Consider the following 14542-nt stretch of genomic DNA (forward strand, 5'->3'; position numbering starts at 1 on the left):
GAAAAAAAAATCCTCCGACCCATCGTAAGTGTCTTTGATCCCTGCTAAGAGTATTTTCAAGGTAAAATTAGTACCATCCATGAATAAAAATGGGAAAAATATTAGAATTAGTACTCAATTTGCCCCCTTCAATGTCAAACTTTTTAAATTTGCCCCTCTATACTCACATCCTGGATCCGTCCCTGCTTAGATTTAGTAGTCTTTTTTTAGAGCAGCAGAAGCAAATTAGTCAACTTGGCTTTTACTGCTGCGGACCTTTCGTTTTTTTTTTAGCGAATGCTGCGACCTTTCGTGTGAGCGACTGAGCGTTTGCGGAAGGCGGCCGCAGTTTCTGGATCGTGGGCGAGCTCACGCCCTGGAGATCGATGGAGAGGAGGGCAAAGCCCAGGGGAAAATCTCTCCTGGGCCAGGTATAGGCCGGTCCACTAAATGGGCCAAGGGAGAGAGGGTGGCCCAAGAGAGAAAAAAGAGATGGTGAGGGAGAGGGGGGCTACGGCCAAGGGAGAGAGGGGCTACGGCCGAGAGGTGTAAGACAGACACGAAGAGAGGCGGGCCAGGCCGGCAGGAGAAGATAAACTAGGCTTCGGCCCAGAGAACTGGCAAAACGACCTTTTCTTTTAATCCTTTGTAAACTCTGAAGTTTCATAAAATCCAAAAATAAAATGCAGATCAAGGAATGATATACATCTAGATCCAATTGAATTTCTGCTGCTGTGCGTTTGGCTGCGATATGCTGGGTCATTTGGACATGTCGTAACGCAGCTTGCTTTGAATTCAAACTGATCAAGGATCCGGTGGAACTAATTTGTCGTAAGAACTTACTGCTCCGTTATGTTTTTTAATGGAGTGCGGCCGCTTGTACGCAGGTGGATGGAATTTTTTTTTGAATTTCTTCTATAAAAGAAATATCACTATTCCTTGGTGGTAATGTGTAGGAAGAAGGGTGACAATCTTTTCTTTCTTCAGGATAGATAAATTTCGTCTTTATAGTTCATTTCATATCTAGCATAACGTTCTTCGGCCAGAGTTAAAATTCAAGGGTGTATATCTAATATGATGATTACAAATAAAATAATAAAATACTAAACTCAATGGAAACTAAATTTTAAATTCCCATGGATGTCGGAAATCTTAAAAAATCATTAAGTTTTGATTAATCGAATGAAATTTTCTTGTCCTACTGATCTCGGTGAGGATTATTGTAAGTTATGCACGTTTGAGTTGCAACATAGATCACAAGGTAAAAGTCCATATATTGTTTAGTTATTTACCAAGATGTATTTTTATACAAAACTGATTGTCTTTTTTGGTAAATATAAATATATTTTTCAATAATAGGAATACAGAAAGGAACAGCCATAACAAAGATTGCTGGTAAAACTAAAATTCGCAATCAAATTATTTTGAAGTTGAAATGTCTAGGTGTGCCATATCCACTACTTGCTTAAAAAATAATTTTCAATTGCCTATTTTTTCAACCATGAGACCTACTACATCTGTTTCTAATTTTGTCTTAAGCCAAACTTCTTAAAGTTTGACCCAATTTATAGAAGAAAACGTACTAGCATCTGCAGTACCAAGTAAGTGTATTATGAAAATATATATGAAGATGTATGTAATAAACATAATTTACAGTTGTAGAAGTTGGCAGTTTTTTCTATAAGCTTGGTGAAATTGGTAAAGCTATGACTTCTTATGATCAGGAACGAAGGACCTTGTATAATTTCGCACTTCGCCTCTAAATTCTGCGCAGTACACTAGTAGTACTGGATAATCTCCCAGCCATCTCATGACCATGAGAATTGAGCCACGCCGGCCGCTTCATCTCGCAGAGGAGCCAGCCAAGTCATCTGCTCACGTAACCAGATTGGTTTCCTTGCTTCCTACCTACACAAAACCAAAGACAAGCCAGAGCTGGCCTAAAAAAAAAAGACAAGCCAGAGCCCAGAGACCGAGAGGAGCCAGGAGGAAGCATATGGCGGGAAGGAGACGGTTAGGCCAACAGTTTTTTCCCTTCATCTCCTCCACTCTTGGCGCCAAAGCAAAGCCGTTAGATTATTGGTCACCATCTCGAACCCAACCCCCATCCCCCCCACCCATTTATCCCTCGACGCGCGAAACCAAAGCATGCCAATGCCCCCTTCCTCCCCCCCACGACCGCAATGCCGCCGCAAGCTCCGTCGTCATCGGCGGCGACGACGCCTCCTGCAGGGACGAGCCGGGCATCGGCTTTCACGATGCGCGCGGTGGCGCGCATGTCGAGGGCGCGGTGGTTCATCTTCCTGCGGCGGGTGTACCAGTACCAGAACGGCCCGCGGTCCGACCTGGGCTCCAACCCCTTCAACTCGCCCGGCTGGCTCGCCCTCGAGCTCGGCGTGATCGTCGCGCAGATGCTCATCACCACCGTCGTCGTGGTTTCCTCCCCCAAGGAGCGCCCCGCGTGGCCGCTCAGGCTCTGGGTCGCCGCCTACAACGTCGGCAACGTTCTCAGCCTTCCCCTCCTCTTCTGGCGCCACCGGCATTCCTCAGCCGCCGGCCGCGGCGACGACCCCGAGATGCACGGCGCCAGTGACGCTCTAAGGTAGAAATATATCCAAGACTAGTACTGGTACGGATCATGCGTTTAATTGAGTTTCCTTGACGAAATTTCTTGCGTTGTGTTGCGCGTCGATTGATTTCTCAGGAACAGCTCGTATCTGATGAACAAGGCCAGGGCGTTCCTGGAGCTCTTCTTCGCGATGTGGTTCGTCATGGGCAACGTGTGGGTGTTCGACGCGCGGCTCGGGTCGTTCCACCGCGCGCCCAGGCTGTACGCGCTCTGCATCGGCCTGCTCTCCTGGAACGCCATCGTCTACTCGCTCCCCTTCCTCCTCTTCCTCCTGCTCTGCTGCTTCGTCCCGGTCGTCGGCTACGCCCTCGGCTACAACATGAACTCGGCCTCCATCGGCCGGGGCGCCTCCGACGAGCAGCTGGCCGCGCTGCCGCGGTGGCGTTTCAAGGAGCCCGACGTGCCCAGAGACCGCGAGCACGACGATCAAGTGAGTACATCATCGAACGTTTTGCACGTATTTCCTGCAGGTTTTTCAGGTTCGCAGATGATCTCGCCAGGTAAGTAGAAGCAAAGATAGCAGCATCTCTTTGACGTGAGGTTGCGTCGTGGAGTGCAAAAACGGGCAGCAGGAATTCACCAAACATTGCCATGCTAAACTTGCAAGGGTATCCCAAAAAGTGTTAAACGTGCGCGAGCAACCCAGTACAGGATTCCTTTTTGGGCGATACTAAGATAAGAAGTGCTAACCTAACCTTTTGGGACGGTGCCTAATTACGATCATATAATCATCTCCCTGCTATTTAGCAACATGGCAAACATGGGTTGGTCCGCTATGATGAACATTCTAATACCTAACTGTGACAGCGTAACGTATTTAGTGCACGCATGGTGTGATTGGTGAAGAATGACCTGCAAATTTGCTTCAGTTCACAGTAATTTTGTGTCACTCATCTTTCTCTCTTCTTCAAAATTGATTCGTAAATGCCCCATGCAGGAATGCTGCATATGCCTGGCGCAGTACAGGGAGAAGGAGGAGATGAGGCAGCTGCCGTGCACACACATGTTCCACCTGAAATGTGTGGACAGGTGGCTGAGGATCATCTCCTCTTGCCCTCTCTGCAAGCAAGAGCTCGGCTGATCGATCCCTGCGCGCATATATACGGCTCGGCGTAATGGTGATCGATCCTGCAGTGGAGCTTGCATTCTAAGCCAGGGATGCGTCCGATCGGATGGCGCGGCGCGGTCGGATGCATGCACCACACCTCACTGAAACTCTTTCGCCAACCCTCTACTAACCTTAGACGCTGACAAGCGATGGATGCACTTCAGTTGCAGCGGGAGATAGGTTAACCGGTTTAGGCAGGCGGGAAATGTGTACAAGAAATCCTCCTTCTCCTCTTTGTGATTTTTAATTTGCTCTGCACGCATATAGTTTTTGAGTAGTAATTGATGGGCAGATGGCCTATCGTCGCTCACCTTTCGGCTCATGGTGCGATGTCAACATAGAATTGTTACACCCCGTTCGGGCGTAATGAATTGGACACTGAATTGGGGAAAATAGTTGAACTGCACGCGTTTAGATGCTACTCCCTCCCTGTGATCCTAAATTCTTGATTCAAATTTGTGTAAATATGAATGTATCTATTCTTAAAAGCGTCTGGATACATCTAATATTTCGATAACAATTTAGGATCGGAGGGAGTACGTACCAGAGATGCGATGAACTTACAGATTCTGCTAAACACTCTGATATTTTCTCTGTTTATAATGCGGGTAAATTCCCTCACAGCTCGTTTGGCACCCATCATTTGGGCATAAAATTCTGGAATTCGTTTTGAATTTCAGAAACCAACTTGTTTGGATGGCACGGAATTGGTCATAGGAATCCAATCTTAAATTCCATAGAATTACACTATAACTAACCTCAATTCCTCTCTAAAAGCCATCATGTCTCTAGAATTGTCTCACTCTACAATTCCATGTGGTAGACAAACATGATTTGAACCCGGAATTCAAATTTAACCAAATAAAATCGTATCAAAAATTGGATTTCATTTCATTTCTACCAAATGAAATGAATTATTGGTTGCCAAACGGGCTGTCATTGTTTCCATGTAAGATGGACCTCCATATGCAAATTAAGTCCTGCGCTTGAAGCCCCATCCAAACTGAAGATTTCTTTATCACGCAAATAATGCAAGTTGCGTAGGAATTTGGACGTCGATAAAGCAAACAACGATCCTCTCAACTTGTGGTTTTCAAAATTTTCACCAAGGTTGCTAATAATCGTTTCAATAAGGTGGCCGACTTGGTTATCCGTCCGTCGCAGACAGTCTTCATGCGAGGTCGCAATATTCTGGATGGGGTAGTCGTGCTACATGAAACAATTCATGAAATGCATCGCAAAAAGCTGAGCGGTGTAATTTTCAAGATTGACTTTGAAAAGGCATACGACAAAGTTAAATGGCCTTTTTTTGCTGCAAGCTCTAAGGATGAAAGGTTTCTCACCTAGGTGGTGTCGCTGGGTGGAGAGCTTTGCCTCCGGAGGTAGTGTCGCCATTAAGGTGAATGATGTTGTCGGTCATTTCTTCCAAACCAAGAAAGGGCTTCGACAAGGGGATCCCTTGTCGCCTATCCTTTTCAATGTGGTGGCTGATATGTTGTCTGTGCTTATTGGGCGTGCAAAAGTGGATGGTCAAATTGGTGGAGTCGTGCCTCATCTAGTGGATGATGGTCTCTCGATTCTCCATTACGTGGACGACACAATCTTCTTCTTGGAACACGACCTGGAAAAGGCGAGAAATCTAAAGTTAATTCTTTGTGTTTTTGAGCAACTGTCCGGGTTAAAAATCATCTTCCAGAAGAGTGAGTTGTTCTGCTTTGGCCAAGCAAAAGATGTGGCAGATCAATATGCTGATCTGTTTGGATGCGGTCTCGGGCAGTTCCCCATTCGGTATCTCGGCATCCCTATACATTATAGAAGGCCGAGTAATGCAGAATGGAAAGAGGTAGATGAAAGGGTGGAGAAAAGGCTGGGTAGTTGGAAAGGAAAAAACATGTCCTATGGGGGCCGTTTGGTACTCATCAATTCAGTCTTGTCCAATATGGTATTGTATATGCTATCTTTCTTGCAAATACCTCGAGGGGTACTGAAAGGGTTGGATTATTTTCATTCCAGATTTTTCTGTCAGAGTGATAGTCAGCATAAAAAGTACCGGCTCGCAAAATGGAGTGTCCTATGCCGACCCAAGGACCAGGGCGGATTGGGAATTCAAGATTTGGATGCTAAGAACTCGTCTCTCCTCGGAAAGTGGCTTTTCAAGCTGCTGACTGGGGATGGAATTTGGCAGAACTTGCTTAGGAATAAGTATGTGGGATCCCTTGCGTTTTCTCAGGTTGAGTGGAAGCAAGGTGACTCCCATTTCTGGGCTGGTCTAATGAAGGTCAAGCGTGATTTTCTACGCTTTGGATCTTTCATTATCCATGACGGGTCCCAAGTTCGGTTCTGGGAGGACATTTGGTTGAGTACTTGGCCTCTATGCGAACAATTCCCATGCTTATATGGGATGGTTCGCAACAAGCACAATTGCTCAAGTCCTTGGTTCCTCCCCACCAAACGTTAGTTTTCGGAGAGACCTCAATGGCCCCAAGCTAATTGCTTGGAATCGTTTGCTCCAGAGGGTCGAATCGGTCCAACTAACCCAGGACCAGGATGTGTTCCGGTGGAATTTACACCAGTCTGGTGTGTTCTCGATTAACTCCATGTATCGTGCTCTCGTGCACTCTGATGTGCTTCTGATGAATAGGCAATTGTGGAAACTTAAAGTGCCGCTTAAGGTCAGAGTTTTCATGTGGCTTTTGCGTAGAAGTGTTATTCTCACAAAAGATAATTTGTGAAAAAGGAACTGGCATGGATGTCCTAAGTGTGTTTTCTGTTCTCATGATGAGACAATCAAACACTTATTATTTTTTTGAATGCCAGTTTGCTCGTTCTGTATGGTCCACCATTCAGGTGGCTTCTAACCTTCGCCCACCACTAAGCGTGTCAAATATATTTGGCAATTGGCTGAACGGTATAGGTAGTAAGTTTAGAGCTAAAATTTTGGTGGGAGCGACTGCTCTTTGTTGGTCGATTTGGCTATGCTGAAACAACATTGTGTTTAATAAATGACAAACTCCTTCCTTGATGCAGATTATTTACCAGTGTACGCACTGGCTCCGGTTGTGGTCTTTGCTTTAGCGAGAGGAGGACATGCCATTGGTTGCGGCTGCATGTATTCAGGTGGAGCGGACGGTCAAGGAGGTGTTCACCCACAATGGGTGGCGGCGTAGTCTACGTCTGCAGGCTCCTTAATTTGCTTATTGTCGGACAGTAATAAACCACTTTTTGTTGCTCTTTTTGGACTGTTTTTGGCTGTGTGCGTCCTGCTATGCAGAAGCCGAGTGCGAACTTTGATGTATCTTCTTGATGCGACTTCTCAGTTCAATAAAGCTCCCTTTATCGAAAAATCCACTCAACTTGTAATGAATTTTGAGAATAGTTTCACCAACAAGTAAGCAACGGAATATACACAATAAACATGCACAAGCATTTAACGTGGAAAAACCACAAGGAGTGAACTACGATTTAATATTATGCACTACTACCTCCATTCTTAAATATAAGATGTTTTAACTTTGTCCTAAGCCAAAAAATTCAAGTTTAATCAAGTTTATAGAAAAAAAATACAACTCCATAGTATCTAAAATATCAAATAAGTATAATATGAAGATATATATGATGAAAAACTTAATAAAACTAATTTAATTTCTATAAATTTAGTCAAACTTTAAGAGTCTAATTCAGAACAAAGCTAAAACATCTCAAATTTAGAAACAAAGCTATTATCTCGTAGCTGTAAGTACTTGACTAATTTTTATTTTTACACTTATAAAGATCTCAATCGGTGGTAGTTCGTTCACTCCGCCGAGATTACTTTCTAGTTCCTAGGTTGTTAAAAAAAAGTAAAATGCGTCAGAGGTCATAATTCTTCCGTAAAGATCCCAAGTTAGTACTAATTTTTTGAAACTGCACGTTTGAGTCACAATTGTTTCATAAGTAGTTCATCTCAGGTCCTATGGTGGCTTTGGCGCGTGGAAATGCCTACGTGGCTCGTCAGGCCCACTTGCCTGATGCCAACGTAGACGTCTTTTTGCAAAAAAAAAAACTTGCCTTCTGACCCGTGGGCCTGCGCATCTTTTTTTCCTTTTTCTTTTCTCCTTTTGTCCCTGCCAACAGACCCCACCCCTATATCCTTCTTCCTGGTCAGTGCCCCCGTCCCCTCCTCTGACCCGCTGCCCATCTCCTCCGGCCAACCGGCGAACCCTGCCGCCCGTGCTCACCATGCTGAGCTGCTCCATCCCCTTGCATCCTTATCTTCCCAAGCCGCTCCCTCCTCCTCCCTCATTTCCCTCTCCCCTGCCCGAGTTCTACCTCTCCCTCTCCATTTTCCCCAGCGCTGCCACGAGCTCCCTTCTCCGACGAGCTCGGCTGCCCGCTCCTGCGCCTCCCTAGACCAACTCCGTAGCCCCTAACCCTTCAGACCTGCTGCCAGTCCGCCTGAACGTCGCCGCGCGCGAGAGGCGCCGCGTGCGGGTTGTCTTCCCCGTCACCGGCAGAGCGCCTCCGCCTCCGTGCTCTCCACTCCCGTGGCCCCCGCGTGAAGCCGCCGCGTCCAGTATCACGACGCCGCTTCCGCGATTCTCCTGCCGCCCTCTCCCCGCGTCCCCACTTCCTGAGCTGCCCTCCCCGCGAAGCCACTCGGCGCCGACGCGACCTCGTCGTGGCCAGCCTCCTCCGCTGCTTCCCGGTAGAAGCCGACAACGCCACGAGCTTCGCCTCCACGTCGCGCATCCCCGAGAAGACGCCCGAAACCTCACCGACGTTGTTGTCTTCTTCGACTCTGGCGGGATCTGCCATCACGCGTTTCTCCACCATCTCCGGCCACCGTTCCGGCTGCTCTCCGGCGAGCCCGTCGCTGCTTCATCCATTTCTCCCCACGAGAGTCGTAGTGAGAGGAGAGGGCTCACGGGGGTGAGAACAGAAGGAGGCAGGGTCTTAGTTGGAAAAAACATCCACGTTGGCACCTGACAAGTGGACGATAAGAGTCACGTATGCACCAGGCACGTGCCGGAGCCACCATAGGACTTGAGATGAATCACTTATAAAACAATTGTAACTTAAACGTGCAGTTTCAAAGAATTATGACTTACTTGAAATCTTTACGAAAGAATTAGAACTTCTTATATATTTTACTTTTTAAAAAGTCACTGCAATACCACCTATTCTATACGACATGTTTATGTATCAGAATATTTTGATTAGAGATGATTGGACTGATGTATATATATTTTGATATAACTAGCATGGTGTCCCGCGCAAATGCGCAGGAAACATCTTTATACGTCTTTATTATTCATATCGCTATATTTGTTGCATTATTTTTAAACATTTAATAAATGATAGGTATGTATCATTTGTATGTGTTATTAGAATAGTATAAAAATTATATTAAAAGTTGGGATACAGATCATCAGCACGACTGTTTTCTTAGAAACACATAATTAATAAATGCCACTGCACATATACGGTCAAATAAAGTTTGGATCATCAACACAATTGGTCTCTATAAAGACAGTGCTAAAGATCTGTGATGGTTTGTTCCCGCCTCCCTCGGCTCCTCTTGTCCCCAGCGAGGCCATGACCATGGACGACGTGGAGTGGAGCAGCACCACGCCGTGCATGATCCACTTGTCCCGCCGGCTAGTCTATCTAGCAGTATCTCGCTGGTCTCCAGCTGCGCGGTGCTGGCTTGACCTTCTCTTGTGCAGCAGCTCGAGAAAATTGGGAAAAACCCGACCCCGAACCCGAAATGCCGGGTAGCTATTATTTCAGCTGAATTTTGGGTGTCATTTTTTCAGAACCCGGATTTTAGAAAATCGAATTACCCGACCCAAATTACTGGGTAAACCCGAATCCCATCCTAAATTTAAAAATACTATGTTGTGTATGTATTGTTCTAACATTTACACGATAGGTAGTTCGAAAACATGATAAATCAGTATATGTAGAAAAGTTGTACCAGTCAATCTCAAAACCCCTAGAAGTACGGAATTAGAGTCAAATTTGTTTTGAACATGAGACAACGTTTTTATGCGACTTTATATTAAATCCAGAACTAAGTGTTAGATCGTGTGTCAGATGACCGATCAATTTTTGGATCTGACTGATTGATTGTTTGTTTTAAGAAGTTTAACAACTTAATACAAAGTTAGAACTCCTTACACTTACGACGAAAGGAGTAGTGTTTTGTTGTTTTCCTTAACGTGATTCCAATTAAATGAGGGATGGATAAATCTGACTTTAATTTTAGTCCAAAGACCAATTAGTTTTGCCATATCAATTGCTTGTTGTGTATATACCAATTCATCATGGTTCATGTGTATATACCGATTCCACGACAGAGCAAATATATAGATCAGGGATAGATACACACGGAGATCAGTACCTGCAGTGGAGCGGATGCAGCAGTGTCATGCATTATATGATAGGAGGCCCAACCGTATGGTGTCATGGCCGATATAATAAGTACAATTGTGTTGGCTAGGATAGGACGGAAGATCGAAGAAGAGAGGTGAGAGACAGATCTAGGTGGCGGCGTACGCGGGAGATAGAGCAGCCCCGATCGATAGAGCAATAAGCATGCGCCTGCAGCAAGAGTTTTTTTCCCCCAAGGATACCGAGATGTCGCTTAGATATGTGCTTTGCAGATGTAGCTGGTGTACTTTCGTAGCTCTTAGATCACAATACACCTAGAAGTAGGTTGACAGCCTAGAAGTAGGTGACACAACTTTTTTATTTCTATGTGGTTTATCGTAGTCCCTAATTTAAGTCTGCAACATGAACCGTTTGGTTTATCAATGTTTGCGTTAAACTATTTGATTATTTGAGGAATTAATAGTGCTTTCAAATTAAAATTCAGATCACCTGACACCCGATGCTCCTTGATCATGTGTGGTATATAAATCAAATATGTGCACAAAAATAAATTTCATAAATGTAATTGGCCAATTACTTGATTGCATTGATAGGTTTTTTTCTATGTCAAATTATATTATCAGGTAGAATTTTATTGGGGAAGATTGTGCGAAAGATTAAAGTTTTACGTGATAGAATTATCAATACTTGTATTAAAGTTTCTATCATGATCTAATCATCTGTTTTTTCAATTTAATTTTATAACGACATTTGATTAGTAATTGTTTCGTGATTCGAGCTTCCTTTAACAAAATGCAAGTAGTACAATTGTTAGCAATTGAGGAGCATCAACGCACCATATGAGATGTGCTGAGAATAGCGAGATGAGCAACGTGCCTGTGGGGCCGCTGTGGTACCGGCCCATGACGTCGCTCAAGTTCGCGAGCATCAGCAAGCAGAACATCGACGCGCTCCATCTGATGATGATGGACCGTTTTTTTTTTTTGAGAAACTAACGATGATGGACCTGGCATAGGCCGCTTGCTAGGGCTGGAGGGTGGCGTTGATGTACCCAGGTGGGGAAAGAAGCAACATAAATTTTACCTTGTCTATTGTGCCCATCGATCAACCTAGATTTTTCTCTCAACATATTTGTGGGCACCAATTAGGAGTTCTTGCTGCCAGTCATGCATGCAGGCCTCACCTGGCCAAGGCAGGTAACAGCTGGCAAGTGCTGCTAGCTAAAACCGCATGGTATGGCCGGCCAATCTCTTTAAGCCGGCGGCAGGAGGATTGAGAGGCGTCGATGGCTGCTGGTGCCGGTGGCGGCAGCCATACGGCCGGGCGAGAGAAAGGACGGGGACAGGACGGGGACATGAGGGATAGATGGCTGTGTTTTGGTATCAGATCGGACGTGAGGCTTTGGTATCAGACCGTGAGGCTTTGGTATCAGGTCGGACGTGAGGCAAAGCCTATTCTCAAATATAACAGAATCTTAACCACCGAATATTAGATTTTACGGTCAAAATAATTGAGGTGATGTAGATCAACGTGGAGTCTCCCCTCGGTACCCCTCATATTGTTTTTAGTATATAATAGACTATCATTTAGTAATACAATTAAAACTGAAAAAGATATAAGCACACGGACATTTAAACAATTTCGGCTAGTGTGTTGGGATGCAGCTTTCAGTCTTGGCACCGATTCCTTGCAACGTGTTTTACCAACGGATACGCACTCCTTCCAGGTCTGTCACGTGATCAACAAGTCGCATCCATATGCTCCGGCCGTCCGTCACCGCGATATACGTACGTACTCCTACATAGTACTACCTACTTCAGTCCAGTGGTTGGGTCATCGCACGCACGGCGAAATTGCGACGGCGCCGAGGCCCGAGGGAGCGAGCGAGGACGGGCGAGACCAAGTTATTGCACGGTGTGCAGTGGTAACATTCCCGACTGACCCGGCGCGGAAGAGATTGATCGATCTCGCTGGCTGCTCAATCGTCGCCACGTTTTCCAGGCTCCGACTAGCCCCGGTGGCCGTGTCTAGACACGTTTTTTGGGTCTTCTCGGGCGTGATGTTGACCGATTGAACCAAGTAGGAGTACTATCGATGAATTTCGCCAGCCCTCTTGTCCCACTCATCACATCTTTCCGGTCTACGTACTTGTCTCTCGTGCCTTCATCAAAGTCCAAAGACCGAGGTAGGATTTAGACATAGAAGTGTCAAAGTTTGCCTATTGATTTATAGACTATGTTGCTCTAAAAAAATTAGAAGCGTCAAGGAATTAGTGAACTTATGGGCAGTATCTCAGTACCGCTGTTACAAAACCAATAAAGTAATAAACTATGAGAAATCAGAAAATACAATTCTCAAGAGAAGGAACGAAGCTATTAGCCGCAAATCACTACGTCGTCTGAATGGGTTACTGGCGCACGAACTCCAGTGACGGTACAGCTGGTCCAAAAAATTCAATGCCACTGGACGTCGTTTGAGAAATCCAAAACGAATACCAGTGGCGGTGAACAACCACCGCCACTGCTAGTAGAGCACCGGTGACGGTGAAAGCACTCGCACGACCAGCACCGCCCCCGGTGCTTTAGCACCCGTGGCGGTGGTCGTTCACTGCCACTGGAGCTCTTTAGTGGTTGCAGACGCACGATCTACAGTGGTGGTTCAAGTGGTAAAAAAAACAAACCGCCACTGGTAAGTCGTTGGAAGAATCTGAAACGAATACCAGTGGCGGTTAGCTTCCACCGCCGCTGATGCTGGAGCACTAGTGGCGGTGCGAGCACTCATGCGGCTTTCACCGCCACTAGTGCTCCTAGTACCAGTGGTCACTTCAGTTAACCGCCACTCATGCGGTGATTTTTATGAAGGCGGGGTTGTGCCGATGTATTGAAACTTTGATGTACAATGTTAAATATTAAATATCTGTGTTTTTGTAATAAGTTTTGTGAACGGATGCTGTTATCTATCATGGATGTGTGATTTTCTCATATATATTGATGTTATCTATTGCTGTGCTGTGATATATTGCTGTTACAAGAATGTTCTTATATAAAAAAAATATTTTTTTAAAACCGGAAAAGAACAGTGGCGGTTCCTGTTCACCGCCACTGGTAGAGTACAGTGGCGGTTGCGTCCCACCGCCACTGGTGCAGTACCAGTGGCGGTGACAGAGAACCGCCATTGGTGCTACGAAAGCATACCAGTAGCGGTGAGGCATCACGGCCACTGGTATACCACCAGTGGCGGTGGGTAAGCACCGCCACTGTAATTTAGCAGTGGCGGTGCGTCATCACGGCCACTGGTTGGTATGTAACAGTGGCTGTCCTTCGTACACGGCCACCGGTGCACTTTCTGAAGCTCCCTACGGATTACCAGCGGCGGTTGTGCAAACCGCCACTAGTGCTGGGTAGCACCGGGGGCGGGTATCATCACCGCCATCGGTACTCGTTAGCACTAGTGGCGCAGGCTTAGTGGCGGTCCGGGTTACCACCACCGGTGTGTAATTCGGACCGCCCTGCTAACCTTTTCCGGAGCAGTGAATGGTATTTACGGTTCATGTTTATGTCACACTGACATAATTAATTAATTACACATTAAATATTTCCTAATTGAATCTTCAACCTCTTAAATTTGCAATTCCTATTTTATACGGTTTTTAGAGCACCAAATTAAACACCGACATCCTATGGTCATAATAATCATGCTCCATTAAGTCAAGAGTAATAAAGATGTCGAATTTTTGTTGTCCCTATAGGACGGTGAGGTTAGGTTTCCCTCGGTTGCAACGAGAAAATTTTAGACTTTTGTTTCTCAAGCTTCGACCATGTCTTAGTGGCGCTCCCATTAGCATCGGTGAATCCTGGAGATCTTTTGCCGGTACAGGAGGCGTGACCCCTTGGATGTTACTTGGAGCGACGGTGGCAGACATGGATCAAGAGCTTTATGTTGCTTGGGTGGCGACTCCTTCTCTGAGATGCCGGTCCTTGTGGAGCTTAATCTTGATGACTTCCCATACACAAACAACAACGGCTAGGATGGTTCCGATAGTGAACAAGTATATATACATGTGAAAAAAAGCACCAAAATGCATTTCTGCTGGTCCACGCCATTTGTTAGAGTTGGCTTGTGATCCAAAAGAGAGTGTGGATAGCCACCGTTTGAAGTGACGAGGTTGGCCAAATTGCAGTCTGTGCCCACTTTGCAACCGAGTCTAATAGTTGAAAACAACACATCTTCTCAAAAAAGTGTAGATTTGTTTGCCCAACTATAAGACATGGTGATAAACTAGCTTGGTTTGACGTCTCCACATATATTTCAATGGGCTACAAAGACTTCCGTCGAGAGTGGTTGAGTAGCCACTTGAAAGCTCTCACCTTCCTCGCTGTGGTTATTTCTTTAAAGATTTGGACCTTAAGCAATGCCCTTGTGTCATGTGGCCTATTAACTTTGCCCTCAATCAA

The 14542-nt window shown here is 45.6% G+C and overlaps 1 protein-coding gene across 2 annotated transcripts; it reads left to right on the forward strand.

The window, feature by feature from the left end:
• Positions 1 to 2104: 2104 nt before the first annotated feature.
• LOC100844766 (E3 ubiquitin-protein ligase At4g11680) lies at positions 2105 to 7060 on the forward strand. Of its 2 annotated transcripts, none has more exons than XM_024460097.1 (3): positions 2105 to 2581; positions 2684 to 3038; positions 6744 to 7060. In XM_024460097.1, the coding sequence occupies exons 1-3, from the start codon at positions 2163 to 2165 to the stop codon at positions 6789 to 6791; spliced, it is 822 nt and encodes a 273-aa protein (XP_024315865.1). In that variant the 5' UTR covers positions 2105 to 2162; the 3' UTR covers positions 6792 to 7060. The 2 variants fall into 2 exon arrangements, with proteins under 2 accessions (XP_024315865.1, XP_010232201.1); XM_010233899.3 differs by lacking the exon at positions 6744 to 7060 and adding an exon at positions 3546 to 4137 and having other exon boundaries at positions 2108 to 2581.
• Positions 7061 to 14542: the final 7482 nt, after the last annotated feature.

This window comes from Brachypodium distachyon, chromosome 2 (assembly GCF_000005505.3).
Source record: "Brachypodium distachyon strain Bd21 chromosome 2, Brachypodium_distachyon_v3.0, whole genome shotgun sequence".
Taxonomy (NCBI): Eukaryota; Viridiplantae; Streptophyta; class Magnoliopsida; order Poales; family Poaceae; genus Brachypodium; species Brachypodium distachyon.

What these genes read in the sequence shown, in the direction of transcription:
- LOC100844766 (XM_010233899.3), top strand. Translation starts at nt 2,163, where the DNA reads ATGCCGCCGCAAGCTCCGTCGTCATCGGCGGCGACGACGCCTCCTGCA. An exon ending in GGCGCCAGTGACGCTCTAAG is followed by an intron (nt 2,582 to 2,683) that starts GTAGAAATATAT and finishes TTGATTTCTCAG; the next exon opens with GAACAGCTCGTATCTGATGA. An exon ending in ACCGCGAGCACGACGATCAA is followed by an intron (nt 3,039 to 3,545) that starts GTGAGTACATCA and finishes TGCCCCATGCAG; the next exon opens with GAATGCTGCATATGCCTGGC.